Genomic DNA, 27386 nt, shown 5'->3' on the forward strand with positions numbered 1-27386 from the left:
CAGTACTTTTAAGTACAGGGTAGACAGTGTTCAACCTAAAGGAATGAATGACTAATGGTGTTATTTTAGGAATGCGGTAGTACTCGGTGGTTTAGGAGAGGTGAGCTTCTTGATCCCTTCAAATTACTTAAACCAGTGCTGACAGGAGAGTGAGGAGAGGCTCATTTGAGGAGCAGGGGACCCTCAGACAGGGAGCCCAGTGGACTGGGCTGTGTCCTGTAGGCCTTTCTCTACTAAAGGGAGGGACGGGAGCCTATGCTGGCTGCCCATCCTCCTGCAGGCAGGCCCAGCGTGGGATCCCGCTGGGAGACAGGATCTGGGAGAAGGCAGGGTCTGGGAGAAGGCAGGGCCTGGGGCAGCCAGGCCCCCTGTGTGGGCTCAACCCACTGGGGAGAAGTCTCTGCCAGTCTGCCTGGGGACACTGGGGCAGGGCACAGAGAGGTGCTGGGCAGGGCCAGCTGGCTGCCAGTGCCCTGGTCCTCGCCCTCTGAAAGTGGATGGGTGGGGGCAGTGGCCGCGGCGTTCCTGGCTGGGAGCCCAGAGGAGTCTTTTGTAATCACAACATGATCTCGTGTGCTGAGCAGCAAAGCCGGCAGGGAGAGGCCGGCAGAGGCCCGGCTCCCGTGGCTCCGGCTTCCCTCCTGCTCTGGTTCCCCTGGGGCTGCTCTGGAATTCTCTCGGTGCCTGCTGTTACCATGCACTCTGCTGTGAGTGGCACTTCGCCTTTGACGGGGGGCTTCTTGGGGGTGGGAGGGGGCTAGGACACTGGCAGCCACACTCTGGGGGCAGCTAGGGACAGCTGGGCCTGGGAGGAAGAGGGCTGTGCTTAGGCGGGTGGGGGAGGTGCGAGGGGCTAGACAGGGGCATTGGCCACAACAGAGGCCCTGCAGCCGGAGAGGGACCTGGAGATCTTGGTGCAGAGGCATGGCTGGCCCAGGTGGTTTCCCCGCTGGGCCTGCTCACGGAGTTGGCTCTCTCCTGCCCCGATTGCCAGCAGCTCATGGCCTGGAGAGGCTGGGCCCCTGGGAGCGACTCTTTCCCACAAGCTGGGCACAGGCCTGAGGAGTGGGGTCCAGGGCCTGGGAGCCCAGGACGGAGCAGAGGCCTCTCTTTTCACTGTGGTTCTGGGCCTGGGAGGCAAACAGCTCCCCCCTCGATCTCCTGAATCCCCTGGCAACTTCCCAGTCACGGCAGGTTCCGCTGCCAGAGCCATTTATAACTCCCATTCCAGGCTCAGCTCGGCAGTGTTGCTCCCCGGAGAGCCGGGGGGAGGGGCAACTCTCTGCTGGGAGCTGTGGGCCTGGGTATGAGGCCCTGACCCGAGCCCTGAGGGGGCAGAGAGATGGGCAGGCAGGCCTAGTGAGGTGGGGGCCTGGGGCTTTCAATGTGCCATCTCCCCGAGTGACCGTCGTCCTTCTGTTTGAGCCTAGCTCTGGGTCTGGGGTTTGCTCCTTGGGTGGTAAGAATATGGTTGGGTGGGTGAATGGGAAAGCTGCGGAACTGGTAAGGGATGGGCCCAGCAGTCAGGAGCTGGGGCCTCCTGCCCTCTGCAGGGGCCTCGGGGGGCCGAGTCCCCAATGGGCAGGCAGGAAGAGAAGGACGCAGAGCTGGATCGGAGGATAGTTGCCCTTCGCAAGAAGAACCAGGCCTTGCTACGCAGGTACCAGGTCAGTGGGCTGTGACGGGGCCTGGAGGACTCACTGGGTTGGCACTCCCTGTCTGGCCCGCAGACCTCTGCATGGTGGTCTCTCCCTGCAGGCTCTGGGCCTGGGGCCAGGGTTAGGGCGGGTGTGGTCCATCTCAAAGGCTCTGTGAGGGTCTTGGGGACTCTGTGATGTGATGGTCTTCCCCCTGGTGTCCCACTGGTGTCTCTCTGTGTAGGCCTGTCGGCGTCTGTGTCTCTGTGCGTCTGGGGGGCCATGGCCTGTGCTGACCCCGGGCCCTCCCACAGGAGATCCAGGAAGACCGTCGGCAGGCAGAGCAGGGGGGCATGGCTGTGACCACACCAGAGCTCCTCCGACCTGATGGCCTCACTGTCACCATCAGCCAGATTCCTGGTGTAAGCCCCACCCGGGAGACAGGGTGGGGTGGAAAGGAGGTGGAGGCCCAGCCTGTGTCGGGGGTGGGGAGCAGCTGTCACTGCTCCTCTGCTTCTCCCACTTACAGTCCTGGGGCGCACCCACCACTCCCAACCCCATGCAGCCCAGGCCACTGTTGTCACCCTATCCCCAAAGGGTCACAGCTGAAAGGCCGCCAAATAAAAGCCTCCTCATACATTTTTCCAGCCCCACAGCCCTGCACCTATGCCCCAAAGCACAGGCTGCTCCAAACCCCAAACCCCAGGGGGACAGAGAAGTTGGGGCTGAATGCCAGGAACAGCGTCTGAGGGACAAAGCCTCATTGTCAGAGTGCTCTGGATTTCCCAGCTCAGAGATGACAGGGCCACTGTGGCATCTTGGGCCCCTAAGTGGCCCCAGGCCCTGGATAATCTAATGCCACTGGCATGTGAACGCCCCGTGGAGTCAGCTCCTCTGTGGGCATTCCAGGGATGGCCAAGGCGGGAGCCCGGCCTGGGGAGCCACTCGAAGGACCCAGCCCCCAGCTCCTGCCCAGCACTGCTGCTGTGGCCTGAGGACACAGCACCTCATTCTGCAGGAGAAGCGGGTCGTCAGCCAGAACTGGGCAAGGAGCACCCTGGGATCCAGAGCAGCCAAGGAGATGCTTGAGGATGAGGAAGTGGAGGACCACGCCGGTACTTTCTGCTTGGGGGAGCAGGTGGAGCTGGCTGTGACCATGGAAAACAAAGCTGAGGTGAGCTGGGTGGGTGGGGGAAGCCCAGGCACGAGGTGGGCAGCCTCTTCTTGCTCTGTACTGCCACACTGCCCATCCTCATCTCCCCCAGGCCAAGCGGATCGTTAGCGAGAAGCTCACCAAAGTGAGGAACCAGGGGATGGAAGGGTCACCTGGAGGGGGCTTGGGCCGGAGCCCCTCCATGCAGATGGCTGGCACCTCAGATTCTGCACGGAAGGTACATCTTCAAGAGGGCATGGGGACATAAATGTGGCGGTCCCCATTTGGAGGAGGCCGAGAAGCTGAGTCACATATGTGCCCCATCTGTGGAGAAATGGCCCAGGCAGCACCTGCAAGAATTCCCACCCCTTCTTCCTTCCACGGGCCAGTCTCCCCGTTGGGTGGGCCAGAGATGTGACCCAGCCCCTTACCCTACCTCAACCTCTGGTGGAAAGCAGGCGGGGACCTTGGCAAGGGCCAGGCCGGTGTCGGGGACTGGCCATGCACCAGGTGTGACCTCTAGGTGGCAGCAGCCCCTAGTCCTGGCTCTTGCTCACAGCTGCTTGGATCCTTTCCACCCTGGGCCTGTCCACACACCCCTGCCACAATCCCATGAAGAGGTGCTATTATTATCCCCATTTTACAGATGAGGAAATGATACACAGAGAGGTTAAGTAACTTGCCCAAAAGACACAGCTAACAAATGGATGGAAACCGTGCTTATGACAAACAGCATGTTAGAGATGGAATGGATCTAATTTTTAGATGGGGACGTCGAAACCTTGAGAGAGGACAGGGTTAGTAGACTCTCTGGATCTCCATTCCAAGCCCAGGGCTCTTTCGGCTTCTACCCCATGGTGTTGAGTGTCTTGTCCTTGCAGGGTGCTCGGGAGCCCCGGAATCCAGGCCTAGTCCCAGGCCCAGCTCCCCGTCGGCCAGTGGGGGGATCCCCAGAGGTGGGCTGGGACTATGCCCAGTGGAAACAGGAGCGGGAACAGATTGACCTGGCCCGCCTCGCCCGGCACAGAGATGCACAGGGTGACTGGCGCCGCCCATGGGACCTGGACAAGGCCAAGCCCACGTGGGTGGCAGGGCTGGGCAGCTTGTTGGGCTGACATGCTTGTGGGGCTTGGGGTTGGACTAACTGTGGGTGCTTCTTGGAGGGCTGCTGGGACCCTCCCCAGGGTGGTGAGGGTCTGTGCGGGTCCTCTGGCTGGGCCCTGGGCTCAAAGCTCTGTGTGGACCCTGGGTCCCCCATCTTTCTTGGCCCACTGTCTCCCTGTGGCCCTCAGTTCTGGGGCTGGCGTCGGGGGTGGTGGTGTTGGTGTAGGTCTTGCTATAGCCTTTGTCCTCCCTGTGCCAGCAGCCTGACTCCCTCGCTCTGTCTCTACAGGCCACAGGACTCCAGCAAGCCTCGAGAAGAGGGCCTGGCCAGGGCAGGCAGCAGCAGGGGTGAGCCAGCACCACCGCACCCCACTCCACTCCTTGGCTTTTTTCACCTCACCTCGTCTTTGTCTCTTTTCTCTATCTCTTGGTTTACCACTTATTTTCAGAGCCGGAAGGAAGCATGGAAGAATGTCTTCCTTCCTCTCCCTCACTATCAGAGGAGGGCATCATGACCTCCATTCCCACCCTCAAACCCACAGCTCCTGCCCCGAGTTCTGACTCCAGAAGGTCTGGGGAGGAGGCTCACAAGGAAGTCTGCCCTGGGGTCCCTTTGAGGTGGTGGTCCCTCCTGGGTGAAAGCTCCGCCCCCCCCCCCCCCCCCCAATAGTAGGAACAGACCTCTGTGAATTGCTGGCCCCTCCTTTCACACAATATGGTGCTGGAGAGGCTCGGCCAGTCACCTGGCCAGGAGTGGCTGAGCGAGCACAGGGACCCAGCCCTCCTGATCCCCCAGGCCAGGACTCCTTTTGGGAGCCAGAAAACCCACAACTGGACTGACAGCATCCTGGTCCTGGAAGAACTGGTGTTCCTGCCTTGGATCCTTTGTCACCCCACCCTTTCCCCATTTCCTTTGCCCCACTTAGGTCCCAGGAGCCACAGGAAGCTGCAGCCACCATCATTGCCCCCTGATGGCAAAGGTGAGTTGGGAGAGAAGGAGCAGCAGGGTCCTGTGAGCTGGTGAAGGAGTGGGCTGCGAAGGCCTTCTTCTCTCCTTGATTTGGGGGCCATCTCTTGCAGGTGGTACTTCTCGGGGTGGACAACCCAGCAGACCCTCGCTGGCGCCGGCCACACGCAGCAAAGCCCGGGGGATGGAGAGGCTGACTGGCAGGGCCCGCAGGTAACTGGTGGCAGGTGGCAAGATCAGGGGAGGCATCTGGGCTCCCTGATTTCCTGCATCTCCCTTGCCCCTGGGAGGTCAGGACCAGGACTAGTCCAGGTGCTTGCTCCAGCCGCCCCCCGCCCCCCCAACCCCGGGGCCTCTGCCTCCTGGTTGACTGCTGCCTGGTGGCAGGTTAATGAGATGCGGGGAGAGGCCATCAGCAAAGGCAGCAGCAGCAAGAGCCCGGTACCCAGGGAGGCCAGCAGTAATTACAGCAGTTACCTTCCCCCGGGAAGTCAGGCGCCTTTCCCAGGCAGTGCAGGAAGGGACACGCCTGGAATCCCCACAGAACTCAAGGTGCTGCAGGCTTGGCCATAAACAACAGCTGGGGACCTGAGATGGGGCTAAGGTGGGTGGTGTTCAGAGGAAATGGTTGGATTTGGGGAGCAAGGTCCACTGGAAGGGAAGCATCCTGGAGCCTCATTCTGGCTCTGATGCTCCTCTGAGACCCTTGGGCTCTAGCTTCTCCCCAGGGAACATGCACCACTGGCTATGGAGCAGGGGATGTGAAGTGGGGTGCAGAGAAGTAGGGCCTGCCACATGCTGTGTTCCTACAGGTGGGAAATGAAGGAGGACAAGGAGGGGCTGGAGAGTCAGGAGGTGAGTACTTGGGCATAGGATGGGGGAGGCTAGGGACATGTTCCCTGAATTCACCAGCCAGCAGGGCCAATCTCTTGTTTCAGGGAAGCCAAAACACCAGAAAGACCCTGAGTGAGAAGGAACATGCACAGACGCAGAGCAGGATGGAGCCGGGCAGACCCACAAGGACCCCGGGAACCAGCCCAGCCCCGGCATCCGCAGAGGGGCCGAAAGGAGAGTCAGGAGCTTCCACAGCCAGTCCTGTCCCTGGCTCTCCACAAAACACTGACTTGGTTCCCCTTGACCTCTCTCTAGGAGGGGCCAGTAGCCCTGGGCCTGGGGAGAGCGTGTGTGTGCTTGATCTAAGGCCTGGCGCCCAGGAGAGCCCTGTGTCCAGACCGGATGGTTCTGAGCAGCCCCTGGGGTGGCATGATGACCCCCAGGCCAAGCCAGAAGTCCAGACTTCCTCTGAGCCACAAAGAGGAGCAGGGCCCCTGGAACCCAGAGAAGATAGGTCTGGCAAGGCTGGGGCCCAGCAGGGTCTGGCGCCCCGAAGCAGGCCCCCCAGAGGAACCAGCCAAAGGGCAAGGGGCACAGGAGGCGTAAGGAGCAGGACAGGGGGTCCTGGTCCTGTGGGAAGATGCTGAGCAGAGCTCCTGGGGGCAGGGGGCCAGGCTGGGGAGAGGAGGAGAGAAGAACACAGCTGAGTCTCCTGTGTGGTGGGCATCTGGTTGCTGGGGGCTGTGGCAGTCTGGCTGAGTGGTTTGGCAAATTTTCTGGTGGAGTGACATTGTGAGGGCAAGTAGCTGTCCCTCCCTGAACCTTATGTGCATATCCATGTGCGCGTGTGTGTTTTCACATGCAGGCACAGCCCCTGGTATATTCCCATGCCACACCTGGTCTCTGAGGCTGGGGAGACCCGTCCTGGGCCTACTGCTGCCCACGACACAAGCGTCCCTGCCATAGTGAGAGAGCACTGCCTGGAAGCACACAGCACCTACCTTGCCCGGCTCCCGTCACCCCCAGGGTCTGACCTCCCTCTCCAGCTGCTGGCTTCCGGTTCCTCAGGTGCAGGCAGCCTCAGCAGCTGACATGGCCAGCCTGGGCCTGGGCCCTTTCCCACACCCCTGCCTTGCACCCAGGTGACTCACAGCCCGAGATGCAAGGGATGGCCAACCCAAGGGAATGTCAGGATCAGCCGGCAGACTCTTGCCTTTCTGGAAGAGGAGGCTGAGGCCACGCAGCTATCAGGGACTGAGCTAGGGACAGCGGAGCAGAGCTCAGGTCTTCTCTGCAAAAGGGAGAGTCCCTGGGAAGGCCTCCTGCTGAAATGTGGTGGGGTTGGGTGGGGAGGGGATAGCCTTCTCTTCACACAGTAGGGAACCTCCTCCCCTACACCCAGGTCAAACATCAAGTGCACCCTGAATGGGGACAAGGGGGCAGCCCTGCCGCCCAGGGCCGTTCCTTGCCGTCTCCTACTTCCTCTTCCTCAGCACCTCCCTGCACCATGATCATGCAGAAGCAAGGACTCAGACACAGACTCAAGAGACAGAGAAGAGCGACTCCAGCTAAGTACGACATCAGGACTTGTCTTTCCTACTTAGTCTCCGTTCCTCCCCTCCCCGGAGGCCCCCGTCTGGTGAATTATCCAGACTCCGCACAAGCTGTGGCTTCCTCTCAATTCAACAAACATTTCCTGAGCACCCACTACCAGCTATGCAGCCGGTGGGCGACGGGGACTTTGCCAGCAAGAGGGAGGGAAGAGACTCAGTCATCCAGCAGATTCAGGCTGCGCAGCAGGAGCTGTTTTTGGCTGTAGGTGCCCGACAGGGGCTGGGGATGGCGGGAGGAGCCCAAAGGGAAGCATCCACCTCTGCTCACAAGGCAAGTGCTCCTCTCTTTCTCCTCATGCGTGCCCTTTGCCTCCAAGCCCTTGCCCGGATCTCCCGGGGTGACCTCCGCTGCTCCCCTCCTCTCTGGCCCTGCCACGGTTGTTGCCTATACTGCTAGTTCCTGGACCACACTTGGAGCAGTAAGAGTTTGGATTAGAATATATGGAGGGCTAGGGGCAAAGACAGACTCTAGACTCTAAGGGCTGTTGCTGGCTATGTAGGGGATGGCGGAGGCACGCGCCTGCTGGGTGGGAGCTTCCTGGCTTCAGAGTTGGGTGGGAAGCTGAGGCTCCTGGCAAGATGCTTGAGAGGCCAGTGAGTGTGTGGTGCCAACTTCCCTTGGTGGGGAGTGAGAAAGCTAGTTGAGAATAGGGTGAGGTGAAGGGGGGTGCAAGAGGTCGGTGTGGGGTTGATTAGAGGATTTGGAATGGCTTTGGAACATTCCTGTGCATATGGGAAGAAGACCCCTGTGAGAAATGAATAGGCCAGGGTGAAAGATTCCAAGCCCAAGTGTTCCTCTTGCCTTCCTGTCACACATATATAGCTTGGGAGCATGGTACCATCCCTGGAATCCATGACTCCCAAAAGATGGGGCTGGGGTACAGCAGGTTCAGGCAGAGCCCCTCAATTCAGATGTCTCCAAAAATAGTTGTGATCAAGAATTTGAATTCATGGGGCCAGCGGGTGGTGTAGTAGTTAAGTTTGCAAGCTGTGCCTCAGTGGCCCAGTGTTCGCCAGTTTGGATCCTGGGCGTGGCCCTACACACCACTCACCAAGCCATGCTGTGGCAGCATCCCACATACAAAGTAGAGGAAGATTGACACAGATGTTAGCTCAGGGCCAATCTTCCTCATATACACACATGCACACAAAGAATTTGAATCCTAAGATTCACAAACTGCTCCCAAACCCCAATGCTGCCAACTGTACAGATGTGCCTTCATTAAAGGGTATATGCCAAGGCATGTTTGACTATGGGATGGGGATGTAGGATTTGGGCAGAGCTCTGATTCAGCCTTTAGAACAGGACCTAAGCAGGAGAGAAAGCTGGGTAGAAGAGCTAGGGAGAAATAGGGTTTCTGTCACTGGGGGTAACATCTAGGAGGACGTTAGGAGAAAGGATGTCATGAGAGTCACTAGGGGTTGGAGAGAGTGGAGACTGGCACAGGGCGTCTCCATTGGAGGAAGATTGTCGTGCACGGCAAGTATCACTTAGCTTTTCTCAACAAAAGGGAGGCCTTCTTCAGGATAAGTGACCCACAGCTACGGTGGCCAACCCTCCTGCTCTAGGATGGAACCAGCTATAGTGCGGGAGGGCGCATAGTTAGACACCCCTCCACAAACCTTGGGGCCAGGGAAGGCTGGTATATCTCTTCCTGCCTCCTCCGTTTAAAGGCCTGGCCAGGAGCCTTCCTCTTGGATGCCCTTCCCTCCAACCGACAGACAAGACTACTCCTCACAGGTGGGAAGTTCTCCATGAGATGCAGCTATTAGGAACCCGGGCACAGAGCTGCAGGGACTGAGAGGGGACAGCACACAGGGCAGTAGGGAGCCGTAGGGAGACGACAGCTTGACCTAAGGCCTCAAAACAAGGAAGGCAGAAGAGGTGCAGGGCATCTCCGTCCTGGGTCCATCTCGCCTCGCAGAGGGGAGCACAGCCCATTGCAAGGGAGGCATGTGTTCTGAGGACAGGCAGCATGGGAGAGTGGAACAAACATGGGCCTTGCCATCTGACAGACTGAATCTGAATCCTAGGTCTGCCATCTGCTAGCTGGGCGACCTTGGTCAATTTTAATCTCAAAAAGCCTCAGTTTCCTTATCTGCAAAATGGGGCTAGTAATACCTACCTACCTTGAAGGGTTGCTGAGAAAATTAAAGATAAGAGTATGCAAAATACAACCAGCCCGCATGGGCACTCTATGAATGGTACCCTGGCGCACAGAAGTGACTCAGTAAAAATTGGTTGAATAAATGAAGTAGCTATTTGGTGTGATCTCTGTCTACTTTGTTTTCTAGCTTTTCCTTTACCTTCTCTTCTAGTCTCATCTTCACTGGAGTCAATACACTCTCAGGGAACAAGGGATGATTTGTAAGTTTATCCAGCCTCCCAGGACGGTGAGCTCCTTCCAGTCCCCCGCGAGAGGCTGGTTGAGTTACAGGCCTCACGAAGATCCCCTGCTCTTACGGGGAGCGTTCTACGCCCTCACCCACGGCCTGCATCACAAGCAAGTCTGAAGCATTTTCCCCTAGCTCTCACAGCTCAGAGTGTCTTCTCTTTGCCTCTGTTTACATCAGGAGGACTCACACCACAGTTTTTGTTTTTCTGATATTTTCCCCAGAAACAAATTTCCTTGTGGAGTTTGTTCCAGGTCTCCCAGAGTTAAGGTTTTTTACACAAAGGAGCAGCATGACTCTGTTTTCTTATGGTCAAGGGACAGGTAATTGGGGATCCCTGGAAGCAGGGGACCCCCAACCATCTAACAAGGCACAAGTTTGGAAGGTGTCACCTCCAGCCCCAGGCCCTGGCCTCAGGGATAGGAATAACAGGAAAAGATGGTACTAGCCCCCCAAAGAACAAAGGAAATAGCAAAAATCCCCATATGGCCACATCTTAATTTGGGGACAAACTCAGGGGGTCAAGAGAAAAGGAGAACCTCAAGACACCACTTCACTTCTGCCTCTTGAGTCATTTATCAGTGTCCACAGACCCTGGCAAGCCTCTCTTTCTGAGCGAGGGTTATCAGGGCTGACAAGGAAGGCCGACACAGGCTGGCCACAACCTCACTGAGCTGGCCCTCGAGGCTGGGAAAGGCAATGAGAGGAGCCCACATAAAGAAGACTGAGGCTGCTTTCTCTCAACGAGTCTGCCGGCCTACATCACAGCCTCTCATTAAGCATCCACTTGACGCCAGGGAAGTGAAATAGTGCAGACCTGGCACCAGAAAGAACAAATGTGGCACCCACTGCTCCTTTTAAGGACTGGCTCGAGAAGCAGCAGGCCCCAGGGCAGGAGGTGAGGCAGACAGATCAGTACCTTTGTGGAAAAGGGAGGGAGGACTCTTTCAGGCCTGCCTCCTTCTTAACAAGCTCTCCAGGGCAAGTTCTTCTGCAATCATCAAACCTGCAACTGTCAAAAATAACCAACAATGTAGGCTTTTTCCCCTTTTCTTACAAAGTCTGGGGACACAGTGTTTCCTCTCTCCTAAGCAGGCTTCAAACAAGAAAGAGGGCCAAAAGTCACCTTGATAACCATCTGTCAGAACAGAAATACCCTAACCCTAAGCTACAGAATCAGAGGGAAAGGCTGGGCCGGTGGTGCTCAAATTTTAGTGTGCATCTGAGACCTGGAAGGCTGGTTAAAACGCAGTGTTGGCCTCCCTCCCCTGAATTTCTCATTCAGCGGGTCTGGGATGGGGCCTAAGACATGGCATTTCTAACAAGTTCTCAGGTGATGCTGATGCTGATGGTCTGGGCACTGGTGTAATGTTTACTACCTGCCCCTTCATGCTACTTTCCATGCATAATTTTCACCCAAAGGGACAGACGTCCCCTTGAAAATATATTACCTCATGTGTATACACTGTACTTTTATTCCCAAGATCTTCAAGCCCTGTCACATCAATCACCTCTGTTTGCTCTCACGAAGTCCCATTCGGTCAGGAGGAAAGAGGGGTTCAAGGGCCATAACTAATGCCTCTGCCGAGTCTGCAGGTCTCCCATCTTCCAGGTCAGGGGTCCCTCCCAAGAGCACCTGCCTCCCCCCGCAGGTCCTGGTGATGCTGTGAGGTGCCTACCGCTCAGAGACTGGCTGCTGCGACTCAACACTGCCCAGACCACCAGCAGGGGGCTGAGGGCAGGTGCCCTCCAGGACACAAATGGGAGGAGACCTCTACTCACGACTCTGAACACTGAGGTAGCAGAGAGAGGCATGTTTAAAAGGAAATCCTTAGTAATCAACATAATTGCTGTTTTGGACAAGTTGGTTTTGGGACTTGTAAAGCTCACTTGGCAGACTGCAGACATTAAATAAATAGTTCTTGAATTAATGGTAGTGGTTTACAGACACTATTCTAAGGAAAGTTAGGATCTTATTGCTGTTTAACTATGAGCTATTGCAAAAACAGACTACTGAAGATAAGAAAACAGGGCGATAAGAAAACAGGGTGATACAAAAGGCAGATTCTTGTTGGCATGCCTGCAAACTCCCTGAGGGCACAAGTGTGACACTTGTCTGGTCCCTTAGTAGTAGCTTCACAAATGTTTATAGAACTGAATGGGGCACAGGGAAACCAGTGTGACCTGGGTCCTCCTTACTGACGAGGTGGCTCACGCGCACGGTGTACCACTGGAGCCATTGCTGATTCTGCACTTAGGACGGAGAGCCTGGTTTGAGTTTGGGTGCGTAGTTAAAAAAAACTTTTTGTTTTTGTATTTTTTAAATCAGCTACTGGAGAGACAAAGAGCACAACACAGGTTTTCTGGCAGCAGAAACCCACAGGCTATGTCAGCAAGTTAAACAGATGTGAGCAAAAAACTGTCGATAGAGCAGGTATTTCTATAGCTCAACATTAGGCCATAGGGCCAGGACAAAGGAGACAATGGATGGGTCATATATTCTATGTTGCCTCCGTGAAGCACCACATGAAACAGAGCTGTGGACTTCCGGCGCCTGGAAAGAACAGGCAGGCCAAGCCCCGGTCCCTCCACTTGGAAATAAAGAAACCAAGGTCACAACGGCCAGGGCAGCTGTGATTTGCAGGGGTTCTCTTTAGCAATCTGTGCCCCCCGAACCAGACGGTGGCCTGTGGATGTGGGTACACAAGTGGATTACGACAGTGACACCACAATGACACTAGGGCCAATTGTATCCGGCACAGTGATCGACCAGGTGATCCACCATTCAGAGCTTAGTGCCAGTCCTGTGAAATGAGCAAAGCCACTGTGGTCCCTCCCTCCACCCAGGGAGACAAAAAAAAAAGTACAGCTGTGGCCCTTTTGTTACTGCATTGCAATTCCAGAAATACCTCCATTCTCTGCAGACAGGAAGGAGAGGACGATTATTACCCCTTCTAAATAGCTGTGGTAGCCCTAAAGCTCGGGACCTGAGCTTTCAGTTCCCCTTAAAGAAACATGTAGGAACAAGTAGATGCTCTCCACTCAGCATTTCAAAACAGGATATAAATACTCCACTGAAGAACACACTATCTTAGAATTCCCTAGTGAAAACTGAAAAACAAGGTAGACAGGAACACTTCCAAAGCTGCGGTCTCATACCACATGGCAATCCAGAGCTGTCAGGAAGGAAAATATTTCTCATACTTAAAACATCAGGGAAACATTTCTTTGCACTTCAGCATCAAGAGGGGAAAGAAATGATATCCACACAATCCTAGTCTAAATGGCTTAGCAAACTCCTGACCCCTCACCCTGCAAGACTTCCCTTTCCAGAGGATTATCTCTTCCTTCCAATTCAGGCTGTCAGGGAATAAACACACAGAATGACTTCTAACATAAGCAAACACCTAGAAGTGATCCTGGCGGTCCAGACGCAGAGCAGCTGAAGGAAACTAATCTCCCTTTGCACAGACCTCTCCTTCCTGACTCAAAACCTGATGGACAATTTTGCAGCTAATTTCTAACCCCTGAAAATAAAGCTCTTCTGACCACTGCTCCCTGCCAACTGGTCCCTGTTCTGGCGGAATAGTGCCCTTCTCACCGGCCAGCAGGCTCCTGCCGCACACGCTGCTCTATGTGCCCAACGTGTGAAGCCGCGTGCAACTGCAGCAGCCACATGTCACTGTCTACAGAAAGGAGGGGCTGACTAGAAGAACCTCAGGAACTCGCACTCCCCTCTGCTCTGCTGTACCAAGCCCTCTCACAGAAAGCCATTGTGTAGGCTGAAGAGGGAAATAAAAGAAGGGCAGACTTTTTCCATGCTCCCCTGCAGACTACAAGGTGATGGAAAAGCACAGCAGCCACCCCCCAACAGCTCAGGAGAAGGGCAGGCCTCAGGGGGGCCCCCTCACTGGCTTCTCACTCGGGTTTGTACTGGGCAGCATTGTCTGATAATGAGCTGAGCTCAATCGCCTGCCATGTATTTTGCAGCATAACTAATCCCTTATATTTGTGCTTTTCACCCACATGTCTTTTATTGTTTGCTTTAGGGGCAGAAAAAGCCTCACCTCTGAAGCAACCTACACCTTCTTGCAGCTGTTTGGCTCTCTCGCTTCCTCCACCATAGACAAAGCTCTGACCAACCACTGCGGGCGCACCAGTGTGGCTTTCCCAGTGTTAGTACTTCTTGAGCTATCTAGGGGCCAATGGTTTAAAGATGAGAACAGTGGAGCTATCAGGAGGCTTTATCCTCACCTCAGCTCTCAGCCAGCTCAGTGTCTGTAATAATTCTTAATATGCATGCTTACTGGTCTCTTAGCTTCCCCAGCTAGGCGTCTGCTCAGAGTTCTGTAAGATTGAACTTTTTTCGACCGTTTTAGTGGCTGATCTAGACATCACTGTTCTTCCGACCCATGATTGCTTCCCGACGAAGATGGATTCCTGCCACCTTCACTAATCAATTCAGTCAAGCCATCAGGCACAGAGAACAGCAGGGCAATTGCTTTTTCCTCCTACACCTATTCATCACCATCCATCCACTGTTTCAGACCATTTCCTCTTCCACCTTCTCCTCCTTCCCCAAGAAGTATGAAAAAGAGAAACGATCAACTTACGTAGAGTTCTTAGAATGTATTTTTGTTCACCTGAAAAATAAAACTTTTAAAAAATATACAGGACTTTTTGAGTACAGGTATATCTTAAATGGCTGAATTATAAATAATGTCTCTGGTCGTGTTCACAGCTAGAGCTGGAGTCAATGTCCCAATTCCAGTGAAGGCTTTAGAGAGGCAGGAGGCCAGCAGCTGGAGCTGTGAGGGGTCTCTCTAGACTCTGTGATCCACTCCAAAGTGGATTAAATAGTCCCAAACACAGGGGTCAGGATGGGGACAGGGGACTGGACTCCCAGATGTTCTCCCACAAGTTCAAAGGATTCTTGGAATAAGAGATCAATTTACAAATTATTAAAATATAGGACTAAAAATTCACACAATAAATATAAATTACAGGCTATTATTGAAGTTATAAAGTGGCATTTTACGTTTCTTCCCCCTAGGCCCCCAACCAAAATTTAAAAAGGCCTCAAAGGCTTCCTAATGACCAAAGTCAAGTCAGCTGCTCAGAAATCTCCTCCAGCCAAGACACCTTGAGGGTGCCACCAGCCTGCCCGCAGCTATGACAGCTCAGCTGCTATCTTGCTCACAGCAGGACATGGCTTAAAACAAGGCTGTTGTCCTGTAAACTTGGATCAGAGCTAACTAGAGTGTAGGCCAGAAAACTGGAGACAAACTGGTTCAGGACTCAGGTGGGTAAGTTTTTGTCTTTTTTGTTTAAAAAAAGTGCCTTATTTCCCAAAAAGGAAACACTAAGGGGTTTGATATCTTGTCGCTACCCACACTCAATTGCCTAAAAGCAAGTGGCAGAAGGAAGTGGACTCCAAATTGATGTATAATTCTTGCTGCCCCAGAGCTATAAATGTGTCACTTCTCTTGATGTTTCTCATCTCAGTAAAAATATAGGCTGCATACAAGTAGCGTTTATCAGGAGAGGTAAACACCCATGGCTGGTCTATTATCTGGCTATCAGAACACAATCCTGAGTTTGAAGCCCACCTTGCAGCCTTTCTGGTTCTATCTAAAACTCAAAACCAGAGGACATTCTCAAAGCTCTGGTTTCGCAACAGATATCACCCTAATCTCAGTGCTACACTGTCACTACAGGCTCAGGAAAGAGGGAAGGTGATGGTGATTATTGGAACAAGACAAGATCTTGAGGAGCAGCAAAATAAAAATAAAAATAAAGATACAACACTTGTGAGCCACTCACTCTACTTACAAAAGCTTGCTCTTCTAAAAGAGCTGTGAGGAGAAGGCCAAGGATGGAAGCACAGAGGCATTCATTGCTCTTTCCCTTCCTTCTGCCCTGGCCCCCATCCAGATACTTTGGGCCGCAACAGGAAGCCTCTTGGGTGGGGACACTAGGGTGGGACGAGGAGGGGATCAGTCCATTCCCCACCCAGCGCAAACGGCTTTTTCTTCTCCTAAGGTTTTCCACTGCCCTTTCAACAAGTCTAAGAATGATTATACTCTTTTGTGTCATAAAACTATCTTTCTGAAATAGGAGGGGGAATAGGGGCAAGAGTGGGTGATGGAAAAAACAGCTTTTGTGCCCTTCCAGCTAGCTGCACTTTGGGGGCCAGCAAATAGCCCCTGCTTGACCCCATCAGTCAGTAGCTACCCAGGGTGTCGGAGAATACATATAGTACTATGTAATTATAGCTTCTAGTGCATATGTCAACAACTATATACAGGGATCTATAAATTAAATGCATCTGTGGCCACTGCAACTAGGTTGACGTACCTGAGCTCCACTACTTTTGGTGCCCTTCTCCTTGCGAGAGCTTCAGCTTATTAAAGAAGAGCCCCTACAGCTCCCTCCTTCCCCTGAGTCTTGGGGGAAAGCCCAAGTCACCCCTGCACGTCGGATACAGAAAAGCGAGCGGCGCAGACGGGTTCAGTGCTGGGATCTCCCACCCCTCCCCCCACGCCCCTTATGGCTCAGGGCCCTGGCGCAGCACTGTCCTCGGAAGACCAAACCCCGAGCCCCTGGAGAATCGTGGTCCCTTGGCTGAAGATCAGGCTGCAGGCCACTCGCCCCCGGGGCGAGCCGACGTTCCTGGGGGGGGGGGGAGGGGGGGGCGTTCACTCCCGTGGGGGTCGCTCCCCGCCGGCTCCTGCTGCAAAGTCCTGCCTCCCGGCTTGCAGAGGACGGCTCCCGGCCGCCCCTGGCGCGGAGGGGTTCAACGACTCCCGGGCGCCGCCGCGGCTTCCTCCTCGTCCTCCTCGGGCCCCCGCGGCTGCTCCAGCGGCCCGGCCAAGGGGCTGTCGGCCGAGGGCTCCGGAGGCATGGGCCGCGCCGCCTGCAGCGGGGGCGCGTCGCGCGGCGCCTCGCGGCGGGACGACCCCGTGGCGTTGGGCCCCGTCGCCGCCGCCCCCGAAGTCCCGGACGGGCCGGTGGCATTGGAGCCGCCGGGGGGCGGGCCGGCGGCTCCCCCCGAGGTCCCGGCGCCCACCGGCTGCCAGATGAGGCTGTAGTAGACGGCGAGCACGATGGCGGCCAGCGACACGGAGAGCACGTAGGCGAACACGGTGGCGAGCCGGACCCACTTCTTGTTGGTCTTGGCCGCCATCTTCGCCTTCTTGTCCCCGGTGTAGGTGGCCGGCTTGCCCCGCTCGGCCGGGGCCGCGTCGCGCTCCTTCATGGGGGGGCCCCGGCCTTTGCCCCGGTGCTCCACGGCCCCGGTTGGAGGGGGCCTGGCGGCCTGCGGGGACTGGGCAACGGGCGGCCCGGCGCCCTCGGTTCCCGGCCGCTCGGCGCTCCGCCGCCGCGCCTCACGCCGCCCGCCCGCAGCCCGCCACCGCGTCGCTGCAGCCGCCGCCGGGGCCTGGACCAGTCACCGCCGCCAGCGCCGCCGCCGCCGCCGGCCCGTCAGCTGCTTCCGCGCCGCCGCCACAGCCACAGCCGCCACAGCCGCCCGGCTCCGCGTCCCCATCCGCCGCCGCCGCCGCCGCCGCCTGCCCGGCCGCCGGCCGCCCGGTCTCCAGTGGCCGCGCGGACAGCGCTCCGCTCCAGCTGGGCTCCCCCGCCTCGCGCGCCGGCTCCAGGGGCGGGGAGAGCGCTGCTGGGGGCTGCCTCTTAAAAGGGCGACGCCGCGGTCCGGAAGCGCCGCGCGGGGAGGCGGGCTTCTATCGTGTGCCGCGAGCCCGCCGGGACGCCCCGTTAAGAGAGAGTTAAAGGAGGCTGGCTCTTAAAAGGGCAACGCCGCCTCCGCCCCGCACGGGCTGCCGCGCTGAGGCTGGGAGCCCCGGGCGCTTCTTTAAAAGGGGAACAGCGTCGTTTGGGGCGGAGTGCGGAACTGGGAGGGGGCGGGGAGAGGCGGTCGGAGCGCGGGGCTGTCAACTCCGGCGTTTCCTCTCTCTGTCCTGACTGTCCGAAGCGACAGGTGGAATAGCAGCAGCGGCTGGGCCCTCAGGCCTCAGTTTACCCCCAGAAGTGGGGGTGATACCACGTTCGTGCTCGCGGCTCGTGACCCGCTCCACGTACCTCCCGAGCGGATCTTTCAGACTCCTTTACGCCTAGCAAGCCCGGTCCACGTCCGGTGTAGGCAGCCAAGGAGCACTGTGGACCTAGCTGGTGGCACCCCTTCTTCCCCCCGCCCCCAAGTTCCACGTGGGCTTCCGGGGCCTGCTGAAATCTCCCCAATTCCCTGTCCTCTTAGAGCCCCGAGTTAGGCTGCCCAGACCTTCTGGAGCTTCCGGGGCAGTACCACGTGCTGAGTTGGTTCTCCAGGCTCGCCTCCCACCTTAGTCCCGAGGTTTGCAACAGGTTCCAGGTCCCGCTTCTTGGGGTTTCCGACTCCCAGGTTTGGGCTTGATTTGGATTCAAGGGGCTACACTGAACGGTGGAGCGGCTCCGAGAGCTTGCCCCCTCTCGTATCCTCTCTGGGCCTCAGAGTCTGGGCGGTTGTTCCCTGCACCCCTTCCCATGTGAGGTGTGTCCTCCCTCGGGTCGGTGCTGAAGACCCCTCTCCAAGGTGCCTTCCCCCTCCTTCCCCGCCCCTCCTTTCTCTCCTCCTCATTCCCTCTCTATGAGGCTTTCTAGAATTTCTGGTTTTCTCCTCCTTGAATTCTACTTCCTGTGTTCCCGGAGTTGGGTGTGTGGACTGCCTGGATATCTCAATGAATGTGGGAGACTGCACCTTCACGAGTGTGTGTGGGGAGAGCACTGTGGTCCTGATGGGGTTCTGTGGGTGAACCACCCCTCCTGCCCCCGCAGGTGCGAGCCTGACTCCTGGCTTCTACTGTGTGGGGCAGGACCCTCTGTGCCCTTCCAATTTCTCCTTCTCCACGGGAATCCTTAGCTGCCAGACACTACCTCTTTATGAAGAAGCTTCTCCCCAGCACTGCTGCCGGGCCACCACAGCCGCACAGAAGTCAAGTGGCTACCAGAGCTGAGTGTGCTGATTGACCTCTGGAATGACAGGGCTGTAACCCAGCCCCTGACTTTCATTCCTGAGGCCCAGGTGTGAGTCTGCCTCCAGCACGGGCCAACTGGATGCTTATTCCCAGGAACAGCCTGCCTTTTTACTTTCTGAGAAATTTCAAGGACATCAGAAGTTTGGAGTGGTTATTGCCTTCTGTGGGCTGATGGGGAAAAGACAACCACTCCTTCCCCATCCTGCTCCCAGGCCGGCCAGAGCCGGACTAGCACTGCAGCCTGCTGGGTTAAAATCCCCGAATTGTCTTTGGATGTTGAACTCTCTTCTCTCCCCTACTCTCTGGCTTTGCTGGCAAGACTGATCATACCAGTTACACCAAGGTGAATTATTCTTACAGATTCCAGGGAAGGCCGACCCAAAGCCTCCTTTAATCCTCTTTCTTGAACACACTCTGTATTTTTTCTGTTGCAGGTTAAACTTCTTTCTTCTTGCTTGGTTCCCAGTGGAGCGGAAAAACAACATGTCACTCTTTTCTATACTAAAGAATAAATGCACTTGAAACTCTTACTCAATTCTTCTCACCCTATATGTCTCCAAACTAAACAGTGCCAGATTCTTTAACCTGTCATCAATAAACCCTATTTATTATCTGGATTTACATAGTGTCTTTTGCCCTAAGAACTCAAAATGCTTTCAGATATAATTGAGCCTGATCTCCCTGGTGCCTGAGCCATTAAGAAACCATTAGTGTATTCCTGTTGCAGGCAACTAAATGGCCCCCTAGTGGCCTGAAAGTGAATATACTTCTCCAAGTGCCTCTCCCCTACTAAGGGTAAGCAGAGTCGGAGAAATCAGAGAATCAGGGCAACTTGGGGACGGAATGGGCCCAAAAGTTCATCTTTTGTAAATACCCCCACGGACCCTACAACCTCCTCCACAACACTCTCCAGCATCAGCTAACACACCCTCCACGATGGTGTACCTTACTGTCTGCTCCCTAAGGCAGCCTTTTCAGGCTTTGGAAAGTTCTGACCAATTAGAACAGCAGCTACATCCACGCCTTTATGATGTACTAGGCACCATACCAAATGCTTACATTCCTTGTTTCATTTGTCCGACAACAATCTATCAGGTAGGTAGTATTTATCTTCATTTCAGAGATGAAGAAACCGCCTCAAGATGGTTAAGCCACTTGCCCAAGGTCCTTTAGCTAGATAGAACTCAAATCTGAGTCCGACTCTAAGGCATTGGGTTCTGATCCCTGTTCTCCTCTGCCTCATAGGTGGAGCTGAACTTAGTCTCTGTAGTGGATGTTGTGGGGTACCACCCAGATCACCCTCAGGATGGAGGCACTCATTCCTCTAGCTGCCAGAGTGCTGGCTAGTGATGGCTCACAGCTGTCACTGTCCCTCAGAATTGCCCTCAGGTGCCAAAGAAGCTGCCTCTCTCTCCTGGCCGACAAGACCAATAAATAGGGCCACGCTGCAGCAAAACGCAGAGAGACATGTGCAGGGGCCTGCTAGGGAAAGAGGAGGACTGTCCTCCCAAGCAGCTGCAAAAGTAGCCAGTAAGTACTGGCAGGAGCCGGGAGAGAATGTATGGGCTGGATCAAGGGGGAGCTGAATATTAAGTTGAATATGGGAGAGTTTACTGATATGGGGAGCACTTGCCCGTGAAACAGGATTTAATACGCTGTCAAGGATCCTGAGAAGAGAAAGGCAGTGGCCCATCAGGTGAAATGGAAATCTCAGAACTACCATGGCAGAGGTAGAGGAAGGGTCCAAAAAGCTCAGAGAAGTGGGCATGCTTTGGCAGGTATTTTACATAAGGTCAGAAAGCCACTTAAGTTCTGCAGGAAGGCCCAGAAGATCCCAGAGGAAAGCAGGGGAATGCACTGGTGAGAAGCTCAGTTTTCGCTGTCCTCTGTAGGCCAGGGCTGAGAGCAAGAGGCCATTCAGAACTGGCTCCCTGAAAGCCATGCGGACGATGGGACCATGAAATAATAGGAGCCAGACGTTGGCACAACTATTGCATGAGCAGCCAGTTGGAGCGGCAGTGGGGGTCCTGACAGTGGACCTATGCAGAGATGGGCAGCCAGTGATGGCATTGCTCAACTTATGCCAGTGGTTCTCAGACTTTTTGTTCTCACGGTCACTTCACACTCTTGAAAATTGACATCTCCAAAGAGCTTTTGTTTATGTGGGTTATATGTATTGACACTTGCCATATTAGAAATAAGATCAAGAAATTTGTAAAATATTTATCCGTTCATTTAAGAAAATTAGCCCTTTATATGTTAACATAAATAGCATATTTTTATGAAAAATAGCTATATATATTTTTTTAAAGATTTTATTTTTTTCATTTTTCTCCCCAAAGCCCCCCAGTACATAGTTGTGTAGTCTTCGTTGTGGGTCCTTCTAGTTGTGGCATGTGGGACACTGCTTCAGCGTGGTTTGATGAGCAGTGCCATGTCCGCACCCAGGATTCGAACCAACGAAACACTGGGCCGCCTGCAGCGGAGCATGCGAACTTAACCACTCGGCCACGGGGCCAGCCCCAGAAAAATAGCTATATTTTATAAAACAAAAAAGTGAGTGCAAGACTGGCTTTTTTCACATTTTTGCAAATCTCTTGAATGTGGCTTTATAGAAGATAGCTGGATTCTCACATCTGCTTCTGTCAGCAATATGTTGTTTTACTTAAAATATATGAAGAAAATCCGGCCTCACTCAGATATGTAGTTGGAAAATTTTAATGATAAAAAATAATAAATAAAATAAAAATTTTAATAGCCTTTTCATATCATTGTGGGTATTTTTCTTCGCTACTACACCAAAACTCAACAAGTAGTATTTTCTTAAATGGTAGTTGTAAAGTAGAATATGAAACTTTGCCAATGAATTTTTTGTACTCAATCACATTAAAGTCTACTGGTCTATGGGGCTGGCCCAGTGGCACAGAGGTTAAGTTCACATGTTCCACTTCAGCAGCCTGGTTCCGGTTCCGGTTCTCCAGTTCCAATCCCAGGTGCAGACATGGCACTGCTTGGCAAGCCATGCTGAGGTAGGCGTCCCACATATAAAGTAGATGAAGATGGACATGGATGTTAGCTCAGGGCCAGTCTTCCTCAGCAAAAAGAAGAGGATTGGCAGCAGATGTTAGCTCAGGGCTAATCTTCCTCAAAAAAAAAAAAGTCTACTGGTCTACCTTGCACTATGAATGGTGAATGGCTGTTCTACCCCTGCATGATTTTGTAACATCCTCCCTTGGTCATTGAATTATACAGATCTTTCAAATATTGATATAATTCATTATACAATATTAAAAATCATATTTGGTAATATCATCAGAGAAAGCTCATGTAGTAGGAATCAGTCAAGGTCATGATAGTGCATATAAGTTTTCTAAAATTCTAATTTTCACTTGAAAGCTCAAAAATTTTTTTTTGCTTTTCTCCCCCAATTCCCCCAGTACACAGTTGTATATTTTAGTTGTGGGTCCTTCTAGTTGTGGCATGTGGGACGCCACCTCAGCATGGCCTGATGAGCCGTGCCGTGTCTGCGCCCAGGATCCAAACTGGCAAAACCTTGGGCCGCCGAAGCGGAGCGTGAAAACTTAACCACCCGGCCACGGGGCCAGCCACCACCCCCCCTTTTTTTTTTCGCTTAAAAGCTCAAATTTTATCATCGGCAATAAATACTATCAATTGTTTTCCTCAAAATGACAGGCTTACTTGGTTTGAATTTGAGAAAACGTGTGCCAGATAACCAAGTCTGAATAACCATAGTTTATCTGTCAGTTATTCTTTCAAATGAAAACGATGTGTCATGAAAAAAGTGACTAGTTTACCTTGTAACTCAATTGCACTAGTGCTTTTCCTTGAGAGCCATTATACTTCTGTGAACAGTACAGTACTTTCCATTTAATCACAGACAATATTAAAAAGACATTTAATTAAGGGTCATGATTTAATAAAATTTAACAATTTTTATTGCTCTGTTAAGGACATTCTTAAACAGAACTGACTCTTTTCTTTTTTTTCTTCCTTCCTTCCTTCCTCATCTCCCTCCTTCCTTCCTTCTCTTCCTTGTTTCTTTCTGTCACAATGAACTACCAGAGCAGGTAGGTGCCACTGCCTTGGTTTGTTAAGGTGCTAGAAGATTTATCCACCATCGATTTTGCACCACCAGTGCAAATGTCAACACAGTTAAAAAAACAAATAACATCTTAGTATTATTATGCTAATATTTTGAACTTGCACAACCCCTGAAATGGTCTCAGGAATCCCTGGAGATCTGCAGATCACACACAGAATTGCTGAGCTGTACAATGAAAAGAAATCAAGAATGAAAGACCAGGAGGTTAACGGCAGTTGCTCCAATAAACAATTATAATGTTTTGTCCAGTTTCCAGACCCAGTTCAATTTTTGGGCCCAGAACTGTTGTTGACTGAAGGAGAGGTCGGGTCCCCAGGAGGAAGTCTTCTGTAATACTATGGCAATACCATAATGATTTCCATACTCCTTCCCCAAAGGGTCATGTGACCATTTACTTGGGTCACTGAACACTGCGGAAAGTAGAATAACCAAACATTTTAAAGTCATGGAGTGTTTGGGTTGATATTGATATCTGGAGACCTGAATCATCATCATGGCCCCCCAATAGAGTGGCCCTAAGTAAAAATACATACAGGCTCATGGGCTGTAGCAAATGGCTTGATTAGTTGGTTAGAGGCCTTGAAAGAGAAACATTGGAAGATTGGGAACAAGAAGGTCTTGGGAAGAGGCACGTGGATGTATCTATGGGAGTGGGCACAAAGTGTGGTCTATATATTACACGTTAATGCCCACCAGAGAGCATCCACCATGGAGGAGACACTAAATAACCAAGTAGATAGAGTGACTTGGCTAGCTGATATTAGCCAGCCTCTGTCATTGACCACTTGTGCTGGCACAATGGCCATATGAATAAAGTGGCCATGTTGGCATAGATGGAGGTGACTTACAGGCATATTGTATACGGTGGCAGGGGTGGGTCCAACAGAATGGGCTCCCACACCAAGGCTGATCTGTTGTTGCTGCCAGATCTCCAATCTGCCACCAACCAATGGCCAAGCAGCCACTTGGTAATGAGTTGACTACATTAGACCTGTTCTACTCGGAAGGGTTGGTGACTCATCTTGACTTGAATCAGCATATATTCTGGATTTGGATTTCTCTTTCCCACTAAAGGCCTCAACCAGCACCACTCTCTGAGGACTTAAAGAATTTGATTCATTGACATGGGATCTCATACAACATCACATCAAACCAAGAGTCCCACTTTATAGCAAAAGAGTAGGCAAATGATCACGGAGTCTTGGGGGCCTATCATATACTTTGCTGTCCCCTGGTGAATAGAGCTGATAGAGTGAAAGAACAGCCTTTCCAAGGTGCAGCTGAAGCACCATTTTAGGGATGATGGGACACCACGCTCCGGGATGAAGAACGCACCCTATTCAACAGCTATAATATGGTGCTCTGGCCCAACAGGTAGAAAACAGAGGTCTAGGAAGCAAGGGGTTGAAGAAGGAGTAACCCCACTTACCATCACTCCTGGTGACCCTTTTGGGGGAATTTGCAGTTCCTGTTCTTACGGTTCCAGGCTCTCTGGGATTAGAGAATCTGGTCCCAGAGGCAGAACACTTCTGCCAGAGAACAGAACAAGAATCCCATAAACTTAAGTGTGGCTGCTTTCTGTCCTTCAGACTCCTTGTGCCAAGAGATCAGCAGGCAAAAAAAGGAGTCACTTCCTGGCAGGAGTACTTGATCTTGATCCTTTGGAGGAGATGGGGCTGTGACTACATAATGGGGTCAGGAAAGAATATGTCTGGCATGCAGGTGACCCACTAGGGTGTCTCTTGGTATTCATTTGCCCCATTTTGATAGTAAGTGAACAAATTCAACAGCATGGTTTGAGAAGGGCATGGTCATTAGGAGCTCAGACCCCTCAGGAAAGAGGATCTGAATGGGTAATGGGCTGGGGGCAATGCTGAATATCAGTTGTGACACCAAGACGCGCTATAGTAGTGGGGGCTATATTTCATCCTATCTACCTTCCTGTAAGTTTCCCAGAGAAAGACATCGCCAGAATTCTGGAGGAGCTCTTCCCAGGTAGAGTGAGCGTACCATATGAAGCAAGTAGGTCTGAGCCTTGCAAAAGGGGTACTGTTGTGGTTGCTATGGTGCACCACCCAGATCCTGCCTTTGAGACCACTAAGCTTATGCTTAAGTTGCCAGGACTGTTGGCTGCTGATGGCTCACAGCTGAGTCTCTCCCTGGGCATTTCCTTCAGCTGCCAAAGGCAGCTGCCTTGCTCGATTTCATGACCCCTCCCTAGGGATCATCTGCCTGGTCAACGTGGGGGTTCAAATCTCCAGCCCTCTTGCCTCAGTTGGGGCCAGATCTGAAGGGTCATCCCAACCTCAGAACTCCCAGTGGAGGCGTCCTTAGTTGTGCCTGCAGTGTTGATCAATTTCTTCCTCCACTCAATCCTGGTTCCTTCACTCCCTCAGATGTGTCATGTTGTTTCTGAGAGGACCTCCCAATAAACTTCCTGCCAGCAATCTCTGTCTCATAATATTTCATGAGAAACCTGACCTAAGGCAGTCACTTGTCACCTCAGACTCTAAATTTGGGACCCCAGAGAACAAGTCTCACACCTCTGAAGGTGGGCCTCCTGGCCACCTGTGTCTTCTATGGCTTGGTTCCCTCCACCAGTCCTCACAGTGTTACGTGCATCCTCCATCCTGGCCCCCCAACCAAATCTCCTCCAGTGTGTGCATTTCCTCAGGGTAAAACACCCTAAATCGAAGGCCCTGAATACATTAGGCATGGTCTGACATGTCAAGAATGAGGACGCGACTGTCTTCCTTGGTTCTAGGTCCTTGGCTGCACATTGGAACCAAGAGTGAAGCTCCTTGGAATTCCATACTCCTCACCTTCCTTCCCTTTTCCTCACCCACCCATCCCAGGTCCTGATTCAGAGGATCTGAGTGCAGCAAGGAATACGCAGTGTTACCACACCTTCCCAGGCAATTCTGACTGATATCAAGATGGAGAATCACTGGGCTCAGTACTCAACTTCAATTCAGCCACCTAAGAGTCTGTCCATTTTTTTGGCAGTCTTTTCATTTGCCTCACGTGGAGCTGGCTGTCAGTGAAAACCCTCAGTTTGATTCACACATGCTTCTGCTAAGCCGCCACCTCCCCACCCTGTCCTTGTACTGTCGGTACCTTGGAGCCAAGCCCGGATGGCTCCGTTAAGCCCTGTCTGTTTTACCTCGTGAGGTCCAGGCTGTTGCTCCAGCAGGTTAGGATGTTCGGGGATCCTGAGTGTGTCTCTCAACATATCCCCTGTCCTCACTGGCCTCCTGCTATTCACAAAGTTGAGGGGCTTGTTCGCTGTGGTTTTGCCCAGGTACTGATGAGAAGTGGTCCAGCGGCTGGCCCGGTGGTACAGCGGTTACGTGTGCACGTTCTGCTTCGGTGGCCCAGGGTTTGCTGGTTGGGATCCTGGGTGTGGATGTGGCACCGCGTGGCAAGCCATGCTGTGGCAGGCATCCCACATATAAAGTAGAGGAGGATAGGCACGGATGTTAGCTCAGGGCCAGTCTTCCTCAGCACAAAGAAGAGGATTGGCAGTAGATGTTAGCTCAGGGCTAATCTTCCTCAAAAAAAAAAAAAAAAAAAAAGAAGTGGTCCAGGACAAGAGTAAGGAGGGGAGCAGTGAATCAATTCTGAGGGCATTCCTTATGTGCAATGCACCATGCCAACCTGGAGAAGGGCATCATCTAACACCCTGTTCTACAGCTCTCATCTCTAGGTTTGTCATCTCTCAGAGGAAAGGCAGGAGATAAGAGTGACAAGTTGGCCCTTCTGATTGGAAAGAGAGAGATTTTTAGAGCTGGAAGGATTCTTAGAAATGACCAAAAGCTTAACACATGATGAGATGAGAGCTGTAGATGGCAGGAAAGAACTGGCTCCTACCCCAACAGGGTGTTCTTGGACACATTAATCATCTTCTCTGCCTCTGTTTATCTGTGAAATGGCCCAGTCCTCATAAGTGTGATGAAAATGAGTTAGATGATGCCCTTCTCCAGGTTGGCATGGTGCATTGCACATAAGGAATGCCCTCAGAATTGATTCACTGCTCCCCTCCTTACTCTTGTCCTGGACCACTTCTTTTTTTTTTTTTTTTTTTTTTGAGGAAGATTAGCCCTCAGCTAACTTGCCAAGATCACACAGCTCACCTTTGCTCCGGTTAAGACTGAAATCTGGGTTTCTTGAGGATGAATCCAGTGTTCCCTCAGCTACACCTCTAGGTAAGTTTGATCCAAAATGGCACTTCAAAGGGAAACACACACAGGATTGATTCTTTTCCACTCTTAAGTCCCAGATATTTCCTTTGATGACTCCAGAAGGGCTTGCCACGGGAGGACAGGCAATGTCTTCCTCCTAGGCTCCTGCAGAGAACTCTTCAATGGCCTCTCCTCTCCTCCCTAAGGGATTAGAATCTCAGCACCTGCTACCCTTGTCCCTGCCTCCATTCACACTCAGCTCTCAGTACGCACAGGGTGGCTGGATCTGGAGCCACGGCTGGACATACAGCTGGACTGATGGACAGCTCCTGGTCCTCACTCTTGCCC

General features: G+C 53.1%; 2 protein-coding genes and 1 long non-coding RNA gene across 6 annotated transcripts; 2 read left to right on the forward strand and 1 right to left on the reverse strand.

Annotated features, from left to right (window-relative positions):
• Positions 1–120: 120 nt before the first annotated feature.
• On the forward strand, positions 121–9580 carry CCDC9B (coiled-coil domain containing 9B). Of its 4 annotated transcripts, none has more exons than XM_005603151.4 (11): positions 121–707; positions 1554–1667; positions 1952–2059; positions 2656–2811; positions 2903–3028; positions 3672–3871; positions 4184–4242; positions 4821–4874; positions 4975–5074; positions 5674–5716; positions 5781–9580. In XM_005603151.4, the coding sequence occupies exons 1-11, from the start codon at positions 498–500 to the stop codon at positions 5829–5831; spliced, it is 1221 nt and encodes a 406-aa protein (XP_005603208.3). In that variant the 5' UTR covers positions 121–497; the 3' UTR covers positions 5832–9580. The 4 variants fall into 4 exon arrangements, with proteins under 4 accessions (XP_005603208.3, XP_001503604.3, XP_005603207.3 ...); XM_001503554.6 differs by having other exon boundaries at positions 5800–9580; XM_005603150.4 differs by lacking the exon at positions 1554–1667 and having other exon boundaries at positions 423–707; positions 5800–9580.
• Positions 9581–14316: 4736 nt separating this feature from the next.
• INAFM2 (InaF motif containing 2) lies at positions 14317–17152 on the reverse strand. The gene has a single exon (XM_023620056.2). The coding sequence runs from the start codon at positions 16958–16960 to the stop codon at positions 16499–16501; it is 462 nt and encodes a 153-aa protein (XP_023475824.1). The 5' UTR covers positions 16961–17152; the 3' UTR covers positions 14317–16498.
• Positions 17153–18534: 1382 nt separating this feature from the next.
• On the forward strand, positions 18535–19348 carry LOC138924879 (uncharacterized). The gene is made up of 2 exons (XR_011440231.1): positions 18535–19077; positions 19169–19348. It is a non-coding gene; the product is annotated as an uncharacterized lncRNA (long non-coding RNA).
• Positions 19349–27386: the final 8038 nt, after the last annotated feature.

This window comes from Equus caballus, chromosome 1 (genome assembly GCF_041296265.1).
Source record: "Equus caballus isolate H_3958 breed thoroughbred chromosome 1, TB-T2T, whole genome shotgun sequence".
In the NCBI taxonomy this organism is placed as follows: Eukaryota; Metazoa; Chordata; class Mammalia; order Perissodactyla; family Equidae; genus Equus; species Equus caballus.